General features: G+C 65.4%; 1 protein-coding gene across 2 annotated transcripts; it reads left to right on the top strand.

Annotated features, from left to right (window-relative positions):
• The first annotated feature begins 1,992 nt into the window (after window positions 1-1,992).
• Window positions 1,993-16,721, top strand: SP1 (Sp1 transcription factor). 2 transcript variants are annotated; one of them, XM_041711532.2, is made up of 6 exons: window positions 1,993-2,101; window positions 3,118-3,212; window positions 3,957-5,460; window positions 12,234-12,402; window positions 12,711-12,910; window positions 13,285-16,721. In XM_041711532.2, exons 1-6 carry the CDS (start codon window positions 2,095-2,097, stop codon window positions 13,602-13,604), a joined length of 2,295 nt encoding a protein of 764 aa, XP_041567466.1. In that variant the 5' UTR covers window positions 1,993-2,094; the 3' UTR covers window positions 13,605-16,721. The 2 variants fall into 2 exon arrangements, with proteins under 2 accessions (XP_041567466.1, XP_030115061.3); XM_030259201.4 differs by lacking the exon at window positions 1,993-2,101 and adding an exon at window positions 2,509-2,816.
• Window positions 16,722-17,141: the final 420 nt, after the last annotated feature.

Here is a 17,141-nt window from a genome sequence, read left to right as displayed (position 1 = left end):
GGACACCCTTGGGGACAAGACACGATGGGGACACTGCTAGGGACACTCCTGGGGGCAGGACAGGGTCAGTGACAGTGTTGGTGCCAGGGCAGGACCAGTGACAGTCAGTGCCCGGGTCCCACTGTGGCGGGTGACAGTCGGTGACACTGTTGGTGACACTCGGTGACACTGTTGGCGACACTCGGTGACACCGTCGGTGGCACTGTCGCTGCCCGTGGCGCCCCCGCCAGGCGGCAGCAAAGCCCCGGGCCCGGGGGCGGCACCGCCCGGCCGCGACCACCGGGGGGCGCGCGGGGACACGGGGGAGGGGTCCCGGGCAGGGAGGGGTTAATGCGGTACTGGGGACACTGGGGAGGGGTTAATGCTATACTGGGGACACTGGGGAGGGGTCCCGGGGGGCAGTGAGGCGTTAATTGGCGGTGTTAATTGGGGGTTGGGGGGCCATGAGTGCCCCCAGACGGGGGCAGTTACCGGAGGGGGCACCGGGACAGACCCGGCCGGGGTAACGGGGTGAGGGGGGGTCTGACGGGGCAGGGCCTGTCCCCGACCCCCCAGCCCAGCGCAGCCCCCCGGGGACAGCCCCGGTGTCCCTGCCCGGTGCCACCACCGCCCCATGGTCCGGGGGACAGGGCAGGGACAGGACGGGGACAGGAGGGGGACAAGAGGGGGACAGACAAGGACAGGATGGGGACATGGAAGGGAAGGGACAAGGCAGGGACAGGACAGGGCCACGTTGTCCCCAAGCCCCGTCGGGTGCGGGCCGAGGCCGCGGGGCCTTCCCGGGCTGCGGGGCGGGAATTGGGCCGAAATCAGCGGGAAACGGGAGGGTCACGAAACCACGGCCGGGCCGCGTCCCTCCTGTCCCCCGGCGCCCCCAAAGTGCCCTTTGTGCTGGGGAATGGAGGAGCCGGGCCCCAAAGTCCCCACGGCAAGGGGGCCGGGCGGCCCGCGGTGTCGGGACAGGGCCGGGCGGTGTCGGGACAGGCCCGGGCAGTGCCGGGCGGTGTCGGGACAGGCCGGGCGGTGTCGGGACAGGGCCGGGCGGTGTCGGGACAGGCCCGGGCAGTGCCGGGCGGTGTCGGGACAGGCCGGGCGGTGTCGGGACAGGCCCGGGCGGTGTCGGGACAGGCCCGGGCGGTGTCGGGACAGGGCCGGGCGGTGTCGGGACAGGGCCGGGCTGACAGGGCCGGGCGGCGTCGGGACAGGGCCGGGCGGTGTCATGACGGGGCTCTGGGGTTCACACAGCGCCGCAGGCGGCGGTCGCGACACGGCCGAGCCGTCGTGCGGCATGGAGCGGGGACTCGGGCAGGGAAGAGCCGCACGCAGCCCGCGGTACCGAGGCGAGCGCAGCCCCGGCCGGGCCCGGGGAGCGCGGCCGGCCCTGAGGGAGCCGAGCACAACATGGCGGCGCCGCCATCCGCCGCGCCGTCCCCGCAAGGGCGCAGCCCTGCCGCTGGCCCCGCCCCCCCGCGGCGCCCATTGGCCCGTTTGAGACCGAGCGGCGCTCTGATTGGCTGCGAGCCGCGCCACGGCTGCCGCCTCCGCGCTCGGATTAGCGGCCGCCACCATCGCTATCGGCTCCTCTCCCGCCCCGCGGCGCGGCCTGCGCAGCCGGTTGGCGCGGGGCGCTGCCGGTGACCGCCACGCCCGGCCTCCCGCGCCCCATTGGCGGCGGCGCACGTTCATCACGCCGCGGCCCGCGCCGCCGCGGCCGCGCCCATACGGGGTCTCCCTGCGAGCCCGCGCGGGCGCCGATTGGCTGAGCCGCCGCCCGCCCCCTCCCCCCCGCGCCCCCATTGGCCGCCGCCCCGCCGCGCTCCCCCTCCCCCACGGGGCGGGGCGCCGTGGGCGGGGCCCGCCCGCCCTCCTCTCCCCCCGCTCCGCGCCGCCCTCTCTTCCCATTGGCCGCGCTGCCCGTCGCTCCGCCGCTCGCGCGGCGCCCATTGGCTGCGGGGGCGGCGGGGGCGGGGCGCGGGGCTGCGGCCGCGGCGCGCGGCCCCTCCCTCGGCAGCCCCTCGGCGGCACCGGCGGGTTCGGCCGCTCGCCCGCCCGCGCCCCCGCCCCGCCCCGCGCGCCCGGCCCGGCCCCGGCACCATGAGCGGTAAGGACGGGGCCGGGGCCGAGCGCCGCGCGGGGCCCCGGGCACACGCACAGGCGGCGGCGCCCGCCCGCTCGGAGGGGCCAGAGGCGGCCCCGCCCCGCCGGGCCGGGCCCCGCCGGGCCGGGCCTCGCCGCGCCGCGCCGGGGGGACCTGCCGGGGGAGGGACCCGGGGGAGGGGGGAAGGCCTCGGGGGAGGGACCGGCGGCCGCGCCGGGCAGGGCTGGAGCGGAGGAGGGGGCGGCGGGGAGTGATGGGGAGGCCCCGGGGAGCGGGGCTGGGGGCGGGGGGGGGCGGCCGGGATCCCGGGGGAGGGGGCGCGGGGACGGCGGGGGCGGCCGCGGGGGTGGGCGGCTGCGGGCGCAGCGGCCGGGGGGCTTTCCCCCGCTGCCGGGGGGCTTTCCCCCGCTGCCGGGCACGGCGCCCTGCGGGGGCGGATGCGGGAGCCGAGGGCGGGGGGGCCGTGCGGGAGGGCCGCGGGAAGGAGCGAGCGGCCGGGGGCGTTCCGCGCCCCCTCCCCGGTGCAGCCCCCGGTGAGGGGTGCCGGGGGTGACGGCGGCAGCCCCGGCGCCCGGCGGAGGATGAGGAGGCGGCCGAGCGCTGGCGGAGCGAGGACTTGGTGGGAGAGGAGCCCCCCGCGCTGGCGGGGCCGCGGGCGGGCAGCCCCGGGCCGGGATCCCGCGGGCCGGACCCACGCCGGGGGATCCCGGGGCGGGAGGTGTGTGCCCCGGCCGGCCCGGCCAGGGGAGCCCCGGCAGCGCCTCGGCGGGGGCCAGGGAGTGTCCCGGGCGGCCGGGGAGGAGCCGGGCCCTGGAGCGGGGCCGGGTCCTCCCCCGCTGTCCCGCTGCCAGCTCCGCTTTGGCAGCTCCCCGCGCTCCGCAGCCCCTTCCCGGCGGCTCCGGCAGCGCCTGGACCCCCGCAGCCAGCCCGCCGTGTCCCCTCCGGGCCCTGCCGAGCCTCGTGCCGCTGCCCTGCCCCAAAATGTCCCTAACCGGGGCTGTCACTTCCCTCCTGCGCAGACCAAGAGAGCACCGAGGAGATGTCGGCTGTGAAGCCCGACAAGGGCGAAGGCGACGCCAGCAGCACGAGCAGCGGCGGCGGTGGGGAGGCGCAGGTGAGTGGGGGGAGGATCGGCCCCCGCCCGGCCCCGCTGGCCCCGGGCAGCCCGTGGCAAAGTCCGGGCCCGGGTGAGCTGTCTGCCGGGCCGGGCTGAGCTGTCTGCCGGGCCCGGGTGAGCTGTCTGCCGGGCCGGGCTGAGCTGTCTGCCGGGCCCGGGTGAGCTGTCTGCCGGGCCCGGGCTGAGCTCTGTGCCGGGCCCGGGCTGAGCTGTCTGCCGGGCCCGGGTGAGCGTTTCAGCCCGGGCAGGAAGAGGAGGGTGAGCCCTGCCAGGCAGCGCCCGTGCCTTCCCCTCCTCCCCGGCTCTCCTCGGAAACACGCAGTTCCCCGCTCCCGGTGACACCACGGCCCCGCTGGCCCGTGTCCAGCTCGGGGAGCCCAGGAATGACCCTCCTTCCAGGGGGTTCGTGGTGCCTCGGGGGGATTTCCTGGCTCGGCCGTGGAGGAGCCCTCTCCTCGCTTGGCTTTCCCAGGCAGGCTCCCTCCCTCCCAAAAGGCTTTTCCGTGTGGGTTCAGGCTGTCCCGGCCTGACAGCCTTGTGCCTGGCAGTTGTATTTTTCCGGCTGTGGGTGGGTTTGTTCAGGAAGGAGTGTTTATCTTTTCCGAGTATGCTCCTCCCTGTTTTCTTAAGTTGGTTTTTTAATTTTTTTTTTTTGTTTCCCCGTTGTGTTTTTTTTTTTTTCACTCCGGGCCTGCCTCTCGGGCCGCCTCCCACCCCCGTAACTCCTCCTCTCGTCCCCAGGAGTCACAGCCGTCCCCGCTGGCCCTGCTGGCAGCCACCTGCAGCCGCATCGAGTCTCCCAATGAGAACTCCAACAGCTCCCAGGGCCAGCAGGGCGGGAGCGGCGAGCTGGACCTGAACGCGGCCGCCGCCCAGCTCACCCAGTCGGCCAACGGCTGGCAGATCATCTCGGCGGGCTCCAGCACCCCCACGGGCTCCAAGGAGCCGGGCAGCAACGGCAGCAACGGCGGCGACGCCTCCAAGAGCCGCCCGGTCAGCACCGGGCCCTACGTGGTCACCTCGGCGTCCGGCCTGCAGAACCAGCAGGTGCTGACCGGCCTGCCGGGCGTCATCCCCAACATCCAGTACCAGGTGATCCCCCAGTTCCAGACCATCGACGGGCAGCAGCTGCAGTTTGCCACCACCCCGGCGCAGGTGAACGTGCAGCAGGATGCCTCGGGGCAGCTGCAGATCATCCCCGGCTCCAACCAGCAGATCATCACGAGCCGTGCGGGCGGCAGCAACCTCATCGCCATGCCCAACCTGCTGCAGCAGGCCGTGCCCATCCAGGGCGTGGGGCTGGCCAACAACAGCCTCTCCGGGCAGACCCAGTACGTGGCCAACGTGCCCGTGGCCCTGAACGGCAACATCACCCTGCTGCCGGTCAACAGCGTGGCCGCCAGCCTGGCGCCCACGTCCCAGACGGGCACCCTCAGCAGCTCGGGCTCGCCGGACAGCAGCTCCCAGCCGGCCACCTCGGGGGCTGCCAGCAGCTCGGGCAGCACGGCCACGTCCCAGGCCAGCTCGGGCGCCTTCTTCACCAACGCCAACAGCTACTCCACCACCACCACCACCAGTAACGTGGGCGTCATGAATTTCTCCACCAGCGCCACGGTGGGCACCAACGTGCAGGCACAGACCCCCCAGAGGGCCAGCAGTGTCCCCAGCTCGGACTCTCTGCAGAGCCCGGTGTCCGGGGTGGCCCTGCAGCCGGGGCAGCAGAAGGAGGGCGATCAGAGTCAGCAGTCGCAGCAGCAGCAGCAGCAGCAGCAGATCCTGATCCAGCCACAGCTGGTCCAAGGAGGGCAGACGATCCAAGCCCTCCAGACCACGCCGCTGTCTGGGCAGACCTTTGCCACTCAAGCCATCTCCCAAGACACCTTGCAGAACCTGCAGCTGCAAGCCGTGCCCAACTCCGGCCCCATCATCATCCGCACGCCCACGGTGGGTCCCAACGGGCAGGTGAGCTGGCAGACCATCCAGCTGCAGAACCTGCAGGTGCAGAACCCCCAGGCGCAGACAATCACGCTGGCCCCCATGCAGGGAGTGTCGCTGGGCCAGACGGGCAGCACCAGCACCACGCTGACCCCCATCGCCTCCCTGCCCAGCGGCACCGTCACCGTCAACGCCGCCCAGCTCTCCTCCGTGCCGGGCCTCCAGACTATTAACCTCAGTGCCTTGGGAGCGTCCGGGATCCAGGTGCACCAGCTGCAGGGGCTGCCCCTGGCCATCGCCAACGCCCCCGGTGAGTGCTCGGTCCCTTCGGCAGCCAGGCACGGGGAGGAGAAACGCCCTGGGCCGGGCGTGGGCTGTGCCAAATGGTGCTGGTGGCCGGGGTGGGGCTTGTGCCAGCCCTGGGCACGGACTGTGCTGCCAAAGGTGTTTTTGGGGAGTTTAATAGTGTTGGGAAGAAAGGGAGGAGGTGGCTGTGGGGGGAAAGCGGAGAAGAAGGAGGACAGCTGGTTTTGTGCCGCTGTCCTGCCCTGGAGGAGTCTCGGGGCAGGCTGGGCTGAGGACCCGAGCCTGTGAGGAGTCATGGCCATGAAACACAGGGATTAACTGGAGAGCCCACGAAAACAAACACAGCCACGGAGCCGCGGGGAGTTTCCTCACAGGGGCGGAAGAAAGGGCTCATTGAGTGTCTGGGTGCTGGCGTGGGACAGCGTGAGCTCAGCCTGGCCCAGGCGCTCCCGTGGGCACGGGCACCCCGCTCAGAGCCCGGGATCCATCCCTCATCTCCCCCAGCCTGGGAAAAGCGGGATACGAGAATGGGAACTGAGCTGGAGCCTGCTCAGCTCTGCCGCGGAAGGGATCGGTTCTGGCAGCGCTCTCCTCTTGCTTTTCCACTGTTTTCCTTGGGCTTTTTTTCCGGGTTTATTTTTTTTTTTTGTGCTCTGGCTCTGGCTGAAAGGCGCTGTTGCTGGATTTAGTCACAGCTGAGAGGCAGCAGAAAATGTTGCTCAATCCAGCCCCAGTTCCCTCTCGCGAGAGGCGGCTGCGGCTGCTCCCCCGGCCTTGTTTTGCAGCATTATTTTGGGCTGTTGCTACAGCAGCTTGGCTCGCAGGCAAGGCACGGGTCACTCCAGCCTCGGGATTAGCTTATCCTTGGATTCCCCGAGCTCGGGACCCGCAGGGGCTCCCACGAGCGGGGCTGGCACCGGGGGGACGCGGTGTGACCCGCGGGGTGTGTGGGGTCCCGGGCTGGGGCTCCTTCCCGGGCTGCTCCCCGGCTCCTTCCTTGTTTTGGAGGCGCTGGAGAAAGGCATGGGCGAGCCCAGTTCCTGTATTCGTGCCTGGCTCTGCCCTCGGAGGTGGGGCAGGGAGGAACGTTCTAGAGACCACCCATGCAACCGCCTCCTCCTCCTCCTCCTCCTCCTCCTCCTCCTCCTCCTCCTCCTCGCCTTTTTTTTCGCTCAGCAGCTCTCAGCCCTTGATCTGCCGTGGAGAATTCCCCGCCAGCAGCAGCAGCAGCAGCAGCAGCAGCAGCAGCAGCAGCAGCGGGGCCTCCTGGCTCTGTCCCCAGCCCCGAGGACGTGACGCTGGCACTGTCACTGCGGCACGGGGACATTTTAAGAGAGAAGCCAGAGCAGGGTTCAGAGCGGTTTTTTGGGGAGCCCCAGCTCCCAGGGATGGTCCGGGAGGCTCCTGGGATGAAATGGGGGAAGTTTGGAGCTTCCTGGCGCCTGTCCAGGGGCAGGGTTGGACTCCAGGCCGGAGGAGTTTTTCTCTGGCCGTGTCCCTCAGACGTGGCAATGGGTCCCTTTGTCCCCCCAGCCACCTCCAGCCCCTCTCCAAGGGGTGCTGAGCCCCCCCAGACCTACATCCCTCCGGATCCGAGCTCTCAGTGGGAATTTGAGGGAGGGGTTTGTTCCCAACGCTTCCCTGAGCGTTTTCCAGGCCTCCACGTGTGCCGGAACTTTCTGCTCCAGGCAAGGAGTTGGGAAGGGATTCTGGAGCAGGAAAAGCTCCTCTGCTTCCGGGGGGGAGGCAGATGGAAAGTGGCCCTGGCTGGGGAGGAGACTGTGGCTGCTTTTCCTCGGATGCTGCTGCTGTTCCGGGCTGCTGGGGAGGGAGGAGGTGCCCAGCCAGGGCTGTGGTGGCCCCAGCTGCCACCTGGGCTGGCAGCCCTGTGTGTCCTGCCCCTTCCAGAGCTCAGCTCGGCCTCCCGGGTGTTCTGTGTCCCCTCCTGAACCCCGGAGGTGGACGGGGGGCTGTGGCTCCCAGCCCCTCGGGTTTGTTGCCAACGAGGTTTTCTCCTGTGTTTTGACAAGGGAAAAATCCCTCAGGGAGAAAACAACACCTGGAAAGGTCTTTAAAACTGGGATTTTTTTGCTCTGGATGGGACGCAGAGCCCGGCTCTGACTTGGAGTCTGTTCATAGGGCGGCTCAGAGGCTGTTTCCTCCTCCTCCCTGGCCAGGCTGGGAAGGAGCAGAGGCAGGGCCAGGTCTGTGGCCACCAGAGGTGGCATGTGGGCAAACAGACCCTTCCCCTGGCCCTGCCCCTGGGGAGGGCACCCCAGAGCCAGGGAGGGGGGATTTCCTCAGCTGGCAGTGCCCAAAGACCCTCCCGGGGCTGCTGCCAGCGCTGCCCACGTGGGTGGGCACCAGGTGAGGCAGGGACAGGGTCTGGGGCTCAGTTGGGGGCTGTGACTCCGCACTGGGGTCTGAGAGCCACCTCAGTGTCACCCCAGCCTGCACAGGGCAGGGACATCCTGTGTGAGGGGGATGGCCCTGGGGGTTTTGTGACATCGGGGTTTCTCTTCCTCTTTTGCCGTAGGGAGGAGGAGGAGGGACTGTTCTGAGCTCAGTGTCCTTACAGTGGCTCTGTCCCCTTGTCCCTGCAGAGCCCTGCTGTCCCCACGTCCCTGTCCCAGTGTCCCAGCCCTACCTGGCTGAGGAACGTGCTGGGTAAGCAGGTGACCACCAGCCAGGTCAGCACTGGAGTTAAACCCCCTTGTTTTGGGGGCACTCAGGGCTATCCCTGGTTTGTTTTGGGGGCACTCAGGGGCTGTCCCTGGTTTGGGATGTTTGATTCCAGGGCTGATGGAGCTGTTGGGTGGCATTGGGGCTTTCTGGGCCGCACGAGCTCCTTGGACAGAGGACGTGGGGGAGTCGAGCAGGGGGCAGGAGCCCTGGGCAGTGTGTGCCCCAGAGCCCTCCCTGCTCCCTCTGGTCCTTGCAGGGCCCTGCCCGGTGGCACAAAGCCCCGATTGTGTCCCGTTTGCTGGGCTTTAAGGGCAGCTTTGTGGCAGGGCCTGGAAGAGGCATCCACATGGGGAGGGGAGAAGGGACCCGAGCCCTTGTTTGTCTCACGCAGCCGTGACATCAGTCCAGCGGATTGTGAAACTTCCTGCTCTGAGCCCCAGCCAGGCTGGGCTTCACGGCCCCTCTGGATTCCTGGGCTGACCTCCGTCCCTGTCCTTCCCTGGGGACTGACACGTCCCCCAGAGCCCGGGGATGGCTTGGGGAGAAGGGCAGCGGTCCCGGCAGAGCCCGTGTCCTGGCAGCTTTGTCCGGTGGGCTTGTGCCCCACACAGAGTCCCCGTGGGGGACAGCCGGTGGGTCCTGGGCTCCCCGGGGCAGCCCTGCTCCTCCTCCTCCTCCTCCTCCTCCTCCTCCTCCTCCTCCTCCTCCTCCTCCTCTCCGTGCTGCTGCTCCGGGCCAGGCTCAGCGGGGCTGGGAAGGGCTGGCGGCCGCGCCGGTCCGACGGGTCGGGCACCACCGGCACCCACCCGGTGCCTCCTGCCGGGAGAGGTCCCGGCTCCAGAACCGTCTGCCACCCCCAATCTGCCTTTCCCTTTATCTGGGCCAGCCCCAGCCCTGCTGGAGCCCCGTCCTTATCACCCCGCACAGGAGACGCTCCTGGCTCCGGGTCTGGGGCAGTTCCCGCCTGGCTCCTCTCCAGAGCGGCGGCTCCCACCTTTGGCAGCGTCCCCCACCTTTGGCAGCGTCCGACGGCTCCTGATCCTTCCCTCCCCAGCCTGGCTTCGATCCTGGGGGTGATACAGGCAGCACCTCCTCCTTGGGGTTAAAAACCTGGGATTTGTGGCTCAGGAGAGCTTTGGGTGAGGAGGGAGGCGCCTGCTGGGGTTCCCCACCTTGGGAATTGCCCTTCCCTGTCTCAGCCAGGCGTTTTCCTCCTTCCTCAGCCCGGCACGGGCATTTCTGCCTGATGGCAGGGCTGCTGTGGTGGGACCTGCCCGTGCTGCTCACCCCAGCCAAGCCAGGGCAGGACCGGAGGCTTCCTCACGGTTTGTGACCATTCAGGCAGGAATTTGGAGGGTGAATCCCCTCTCCAAAGGAAGTGTCGCTCATCCTGATGCACAGAAACCTCCAGCAATTACAGGAGCTGCCCAAGGAGTGGCTTCTGGAGTCATCAGAGTCCCAACTAAAGCCCCATTACTCACTGGGCTGCAGGCTCACAGCCTGCCCCATCCCCTGCTTCCCTCTCCAGGCCCCGACCTCCAAGGAATTGCTGAGCCAGAGCTTGGCTCATTTACATGGATGAGCTCCTGGTGCAGATTAACTCGTTTTGCAAACCAGGGAGGGAATCAGATGGGGAAAAAACCAAGGGGACATCATTCCAAAGCCACTTTGTCCCTTTGTGCAGCTCTTTGGTGTGTCTGGAGCAGCTGAGGTTTGTTCTGGGCAGGGCAGTGACCCCAAAAACCGGGCAGGAAATGGGGACAACTCGAGCTGTGAGCTTGAAAATGTGGATTTTGGAGGTATTTTCAGGAACACACCCTGAGAGGCTGGGGCTGCGTGTCCCCAGGTTTTGCATTTCTTTCTCTTCACCTGAAAACTTCCTGGTGCGTGGAAGCCACGTCGTGCTGGTGCCAGCTCTGCCCCTCACCCTCTGCCCAGGCACGGCCGCCAGAGGTGCAGAGTTTGCACAATCAGCCCTGCTTTGTTGGTTTTGGGTTTTATTTCCAGCTCTTCCCCTAAAAATGAACACGGGGTCTGTTCCCCTGCCTGAGGCTGGCCAGGGTGGGTGTGAGAGCTGCTCTCACCTCCTGGTAGTTTGCTAAATAAAGCAAACAAACCCCAGCTTTTCCTGCACAAGGAGCACCTTGTCTGCAGGGAATGCCCAGGCCAAGATTCCGGGTTTGGGGTTTTTAGTGGGACACCAGAAACTGCCCCGTTCCGGGGGGGCTCAGAGGTGGAGCCGGGCCAGGGGCAGCTCCCCTCTCCTGCCTTCCCAAAATCTCTTTTCTCCCAGGATTAAACCTCCTCTTGCTCTGTTAATAATATATTTTTCTAGGGCTCTGCTGGCCCGAGTGTGCAGCCTCCAGGGAAGCTTTAGTCTTAGCAGAGATGTGTGTTAGCGGGGATAATAAACGTGAATTATCCTCCCTGCCCACTTTTCCGCTGAACCTGCCCTATCCCAGAGATTTCAGAGCTCCTGCTTGGGGTGGGATGAGCCCTGCAGCTCCAGGATCTGCTGCCCTGCGCTTGTACCTCGCTGAGAGGCGGCCACAGACCTCCAGCAGCAGGATTGGGGTTTGTTCCCCAGCACCAAAAGTCCAGAAAACGCCGTGTGGGCTTTTGCCTCTTGGAGGATTGAAGCCATTCCAAGGCATCCTGGCTTTGGATTCTCCCCCTCCCTGGTGTATTTTTGGGGAAAGAACTCGTGGTTGGGGTTTTTGGGGGAGAGTTGTGTTTTCTCTTGGCTTTTATTTTTTTCCCTTGGGTTTTTTTTTGTTTTTTTTCCCCAGCAGCTCTTCCCATCCGGGGAAATCTCTAATCCATGGCTGGAGCACAAAGCTGTCACTGCTGGCTTAGGAAGCTTAAAAACCCCTCCCAGGCTCCCTCTGCGCGGGGCTGTGACTGCAGACACGTCAGGGGAGCTTCCCAGGAGGGACTGGGAAGCTCCTGGAATGCTCAGCTTGGCAGGGACCCGTTCTGGTGCCCCCTGAGCCCCAGGGACCCGTTCTGGTGTCTCCTGAGCCCCAGGGACCCGTTCTGGTGTCTCCTGAACCCCAGGGACCCGTTCTGGTGGCTCCTGAACCCCAGGGACCCGTTCTGGTGCCTCCTCTGAGCCCCAGGGACCCGTTCTGGTGGCTCCTGAGCCCCAGGAACCCGTTCTGGTGGCTCCTGAGCCCCAGGGACCCGTTCTGGTGCCCCCTGAGCCCCAGGGACCCATTCTGGTGCCTCCTGAGCCCCAGGGACCCGTTCTGGTGCCTCCTGAGCCCCAGGGACCCATTCTGGTGGCTCCTGTCCCTCCGTGGGGCTTTGCCCAGGCACCACTGACGCCTGCTGGCACCGGCACAACCAGGGATTGGGGAATTGTTCCTGCCAGGAATTCTTCCTCGTTCCCAGCGCTGTCTGGGGGTTGTGAAACTCCCTCCTGGCACCTCCAGGAGCGCCCGGCCTGTGCCTCACGGGGGGATTTGAAATTTGTCCTTCTCCAAGCCCAGCCCAGCTCCTGCCTTGGAGCTCCTGCGTGGAGATCTGGGGTTGTAAAAGGAAATTTCCCTGCTCGGCCAGGTCTGGTCTCAGCAGGGCTTCCCAGAAGGATGGTGGGCGGGGGTTTGGGAATGCAGGGAGTGACCAGCAGCCCCAGGACACCCCCACGGACCTTGCTGTCACCTCATCCTCGCTGGGGCTGCTGCAAACAGCACCAGGAAATGCCCCAGATGGGTTTTTTGGGAATAATTTCCGCCTGGAGCTTCATTTTCCAGCTTTTGGAGAGCATCTCTGGAATGAGATAAAACCCCAGGTGTGCTTGTCTCAAACCTGCCACACTCGGGGCACAGAAATCAGATTCCTCGTGGGGGGAATTGCTGGGAAAAGGTGAATTTGTCTCAAAGCTGCCAGGTTCAGGTGACAGCATGTCCTTCCCGTGAGGAAATCGGTGTGAAACAGGCGGAAATAAATTAAAGACCTGGATCAAAACTGGGAAGTGTGGGGGGCCCAGGGGCTGGGGAGGGCAGGGCAGCAGAGGGAGGAGGGTGGGATTCAGGCAGAGGAGATCCCCGTTCCTCACCTGCCTGACCTGCCCTGTCCCTTGCCTTGCAGGTGAGCACGGGGCCCAGCTGGGGCTGCACGGCGGCAGCGGGGACGGGCTGGGCGACGAGAGCGCGGCCGTGGAGGAGGGGGAGACCAGCCCGGACCCCCAGCCCCAGCAGGGCCGGAAAACGCGGAGGGAAGCCTGCACCTGCCCCTACTGCAAGGAAGGAGAGGGCAGGTGAGCGCCAGGAGCGCCCGGCACGCCCGGAGTGCCACTCTCTGAATTGTTTGGGCTGGAGAAGCTCCCTCACACCATCCAGCTGCTCCCCCAGCCCTGCCAAGGCCACCCGTGTCCCCACCTGGGCACCCTCGGGTCCTTGCCCAGCTTCCCAGCCCCAATTCCCCGTGCCTGGAGTGACCCAAGGGCAGGACCCAGCCGATCCTCACCCCAAACCCATCCATCCCACAGGGCCACCAGTCCTCACCCAGCAGATCCACACCACCCAAAATTCCCTCGGGTGTTTTTTAACCCTTGCCTCGTTGCAGGAGCTCTGGGGACCCAGGGAAGAAGAAGCAGCACATCTGCCACGTGCCGGGCTGCGGGAAGGTGTACGGGAAGACGTCTCACCTGCGGGCGCACCTGCGGTGGCACACGGGGGAGAGGCCCTTCATCTGCACCTGGGTGCTGTGCGGGAAGCGCTTCACCCGCTCCGACGAGCTGCAGCGGCACAAGCGCACGCACACAGGTGGGGCTGGGCTCGGGGGGCTCTGTGGGGCGGCCACCCCGAAATTCCGCACCCCAAACTCCAGCCTTGGCCTCTCTTGGGGTGGGGGACCCCTCCGCAGCCGGAGCGTTGGCGTGGGGAGGAACCTTTAACCAAAATCAGGGGAATTGGCCTTCAGGTCTTCGCTGCGGGGTCTGACCCTCTCAAGGGTAGGAACCTCTTCCCAAAAAAAGGGAAGAGTTTCCTGCCCTTGAGGTTTTGGTTTTTTAGCAATAAAAAGGCAAAAAAAACCCAAAAAACAAAAAACAAAACAAAGCCAACAACAAAAAAGAAAGCCTGACGACAGCAATCCTTTCCCCGTTGTGCCGCCCCTCACGCCCCTCTCCCGTCCCCAGGAGAGAAGAAGTTCGCCTGCCCGGAGTGCCCCAAACGCTTCATGCGCAGCGACCACCTCTCCAAGCACATCAAGACCCACCAGAACAAGAAGGGAGGCGCCGCCGGCGTGGCCATGAACGTCTCGGCCGTGCCCCTGGACTCGGCGGCCGCGGCCGAGGGCGGCGGCGGCGGCGCCACGCCCTCGGCGCTGATCGCCACCAACATGGTGGCCATGGAGGCCATCTGCCCCGAGGGCATCGCCCGCCTGGCCAGCAGCGGCATCAACGTCATGCAGGTGGCCGACCTGCAGTCCATCAACATCAGCGGCAACGGCTTCTGAGCGCTGCCACCTCCACTCGAAGGCCAGAGCTATATATATATATATTTTTTAATTTCGGCTTGATTTTTTTTTTTTTTTTTTTTTTTTGTCCCCCCCTCCCTCCCTCCCCGTTTTTTTCCTCCCCCGCCCCTCCTGCCTCCCCACCCGAGGTCCCTTGGCATCCTCATGCCTCGGTCCTTTTAGCAAAAAAAACAAAAAAAAAGGCAAAAAAAAACAAAAAAAAGAAAAGCAACAACAAAAAAGAAACCCTGACAACAGAAATATCAACAAAACAATACAAAAAAAAAAAAAGCAAAAAAGCAAAAAAAAAAAGAAGAGAAAAGATTCTATATTATTATTATATATATAAAAATATAAAATGTGTTCGTTTGAGAGAGGAGAGATGTTGCTGTGACCATGGCGTGGTCCCTTTGATGCCTTATCCTGGAGCAGGTTGGCCCCTCTGGGACGATGCCCGAGCTCTCCCTCCCCGCCCGGACCCCCCCAGAGCCCCGCACCCTCCCGGGCGGTCGGACATTTGCTCTGAGGTGACTCTGTCATTCCTTTGGCATTCTCGGGGGAGATCCCGCTGGATTTTTCGCCCTTGGACTCCCACTGCCCTCCCCTGCCTCGGCAGGTGTTGTTTTTATTTTCTTTCTCTGGATCTCGGGTTTTTCCAGCCGTTTTCTTGGCGAGGCTCCCGGTCCCGTGGGAGTGGAGCTGCTCCTGGGAAGGTCTCGGACAGAGGGGCCGGGACGCAGCCCTGGAGGGACAACTGGAGCCTGCTCGGGGGGAAAAGTTGATTTTTTAAATTACAGCCAGCATTGGAATTAATAATAATATAGTAATAATTGGGAAAAAGGAGAATCTGCGGAGCTCAGCCGGTCTGGAGCGAGGGGGAAGCACCGCAGGGACACGAGGGTTTTGTTGTGGCACCCACAGAAAAAAAGGAAAAAACGGTGCTGGAAATAGGGAGAGCTTGTTAAAAAAACAACCAAAAAGGGTTTTGCAGGATCCTGCTCTTCCCACCGTGGGAGGGCTCGGTCCTTTCCGCTCTTCCTCCCACACCCTCCTCTTCCTGCCCCAGGCACAAAGGGATCCCCAGACGGGGAAATTGGGATTGTTCCCGAGCAGCAGCTTTGGGGTGAGCCTGGGGGCCCTGGAGTGACCCCGAGGAGGAGGAGGAGGAGGAGGAGGAGGGCAGGGAGCTGAGTGGGAACTTCCCCGCTCCCATCCTGGGGTCAGGGGGTGCAGGGGGAGAAGCCCCGGGGGCACGGCAGATCCATGAATCCCACCTGTCCTGGGGCATTATTCCCACCTACCCCGGGAATTAATCCCACCTACCCTGGGTATTAATCCCTCCTGCCCTGGGCTGTTCATCCCACCTGCCTGGGGCATTAATTCCACCTGCCCCAGGAGTTCATCCTGCCTGCCCCGGGCCGTTCTGGTGATGCTCCTGCCCGTGCTCCCCGCCCTTCTCCTGCTCCCGTTCCCGGGAGAGGCTCCGGCAGAGCCAGGGGCACCGGGAAGGTGCCGAGTCCCTCGGGAAAGGAGCTGACCCCGCTGCCCATCTCCATCCCGGAGCTCTGCCCGCTCCGGAGCTCTGGGAACCAGCAGGAATCTTGTTTTGATTTGGGTTTTTATTTTGTAAAACAACAAAGGAAAGGCAGCAGAAGCTCCCCGGGGAGGGGGCGCAGGGCCCGGCCCCCCCAGACCCTCCCCCAGCTCTCTCTCTCGATATCTATTTTTGCATTTGTATATTTTTATATAGGAAACTTTAAGCATTTGTATTTTAATAACCCTGTGAAGCACTATGAGCTCCCCCCGCCCCCACCCCCCCCAGCCCAAAACCCGCAAAGGATTGGGACAAAAAACAGGAGGTTTCTTAATTTAATGCTCAATTTGGTGATTTTACCCCCACCCGACACCCCCCGAGCCCAGCTCTGTCCCCAGAGGGGATCAAGTGCCAAACCCGATCCCGACCCGGTGCGGGGCTGTCCCCGCTGTGTCCCCCCGGGGGTGTCCCCGCTGTGTCCCCCCGGGGCTGTCCCCGCTGTGTCCCCCCCGGGGCTGTCCCCGGCGTGTCCCCCCGGGGTGTCCCCGCTGTGTCCCCCCTGGGGTGTCCCCGCTGTGTCCCCCCGGGGCTGTCCCCGCTGTGTCCCCCCTGGGGTGTCCCCGCTGTGTCCCCCCGGGGGTGTCCCCGCTGTGTCCCCCCTGGGGTGTCCCCGCTGTGTCCCCCCGGGGGTGTCCCCGCTGTGTCCCCCCGGGGGTGTCCCCGCTGTGTCCCCCCGGGGCTGTCCCCGCTGTGTCCCCCCGGGGCTGTCCCCGCTGTCCCTTCCCCATGGACTGTCCCCAAAGGAGCTCGGCTTTCCTCTGGGACCCCCGGGGGTCTCTGCTCGAGCCTGGGCTGCTCCCCTGCGCTTTTTTGGGGGGATCAGAGCATTTTGGGGGGCTCCACACCACCAGCGCTGCTCCCAGTGCCGGGGCTGGGGGGCGGCTGGATCCCCCCGCCCCACTTTGGCTCTGTTGGCACCGGGGTCCCCACCCTGCTCCTGGCACCCCAAACCCCCCAGCGCCCCCCAAACCCCCCCAGCCGTGCCCGGGGGGGACACAAAACACAAACGTGCCTTGACAAGGGGGGGACAGGCTGGGGATGAGCCCCCCGCTCCGCTCCTGCCCCCCACACCCCAGCGAGGCTCTGGGGGGCTCTGGGGGGTCTGGGGGCTGCCCCATCTCCCAGCTTTAACCCACTGTCACCCCTTCATTCCGGGGGGCCGGGGCCGGTTCTCTATGCAGCGGGGGGGTCCTGGGGGGTCCGGCCCCCCAAACTGGCAATAATTCTCTCCCTGTTTGATCTCGTCCCGTCTCTGTTGTTTTAATTTGGGGAAGGGGAGGGGAGGGGGGTTGGTTTTTACAAATCCGGTGGCTGATGTATAAACCTCCCCCCCCAGAGGCGATTTTGGGTTTTTTTTGGGGGGGGGAGGATGGTGGATGATTTTTTTTTTTTCTGGGTCCCAAAGTGCTATTTTTTTGTACAAAAAGACTTAGATGAAACTGTTAGTTTTGGGGGGCTCCTTTGTAAATGGGGAACGACGAGTTCTTTTTGTAATAAACACGAGTCGCTGGCGTTGTCTGGAAGTCTGCGGGGGGGTCCCTTGGGGGGGCACGGCCGGATTTTGGGGGGTGGCAGGGCCGGTTTTTGGGGGGTGGCACGGCCGGTTTTGGGGGGGCACGGCCGGTTTTTGGGGGGGCACAGCCGGTTTTTGGGGGGGCACGGCCGGTTTTTGGGGGGGCACGGCCGGTTTTTGGGGGGGGGCACAGCCGGTTTTTGGGGGGTGGCACAGGCGGTTTTTGGGGGGTGGCAGGGCTGGTTTTTGGGGGGTGGCACAGGCGGTTTTTGGGGGGTGGCACAGTCGGTTTTTTGGGGTGGCACAAGCCGGTTTTGGGGGGGTGGCACGGCCGGTTTTGGGGGGTTGGCAGGGGTGCAGTGGCTGCCAGAGTGGCACCAGCGGGGACAGGGGACCCTGAGCTGCACTTGGGTGACGATGTGGGGCACGG

This window comes from Taeniopygia guttata, chromosome 29 (assembly GCF_048771995.1).
Source record: "Taeniopygia guttata chromosome 29, bTaeGut7.mat, whole genome shotgun sequence".
In the NCBI taxonomy this organism is placed as follows: Eukaryota; Metazoa; Chordata; class Aves; order Passeriformes; family Estrildidae; genus Taeniopygia; species Taeniopygia guttata.
This window is presented reverse-complemented; position numbering and strand designations above follow the sequence as displayed.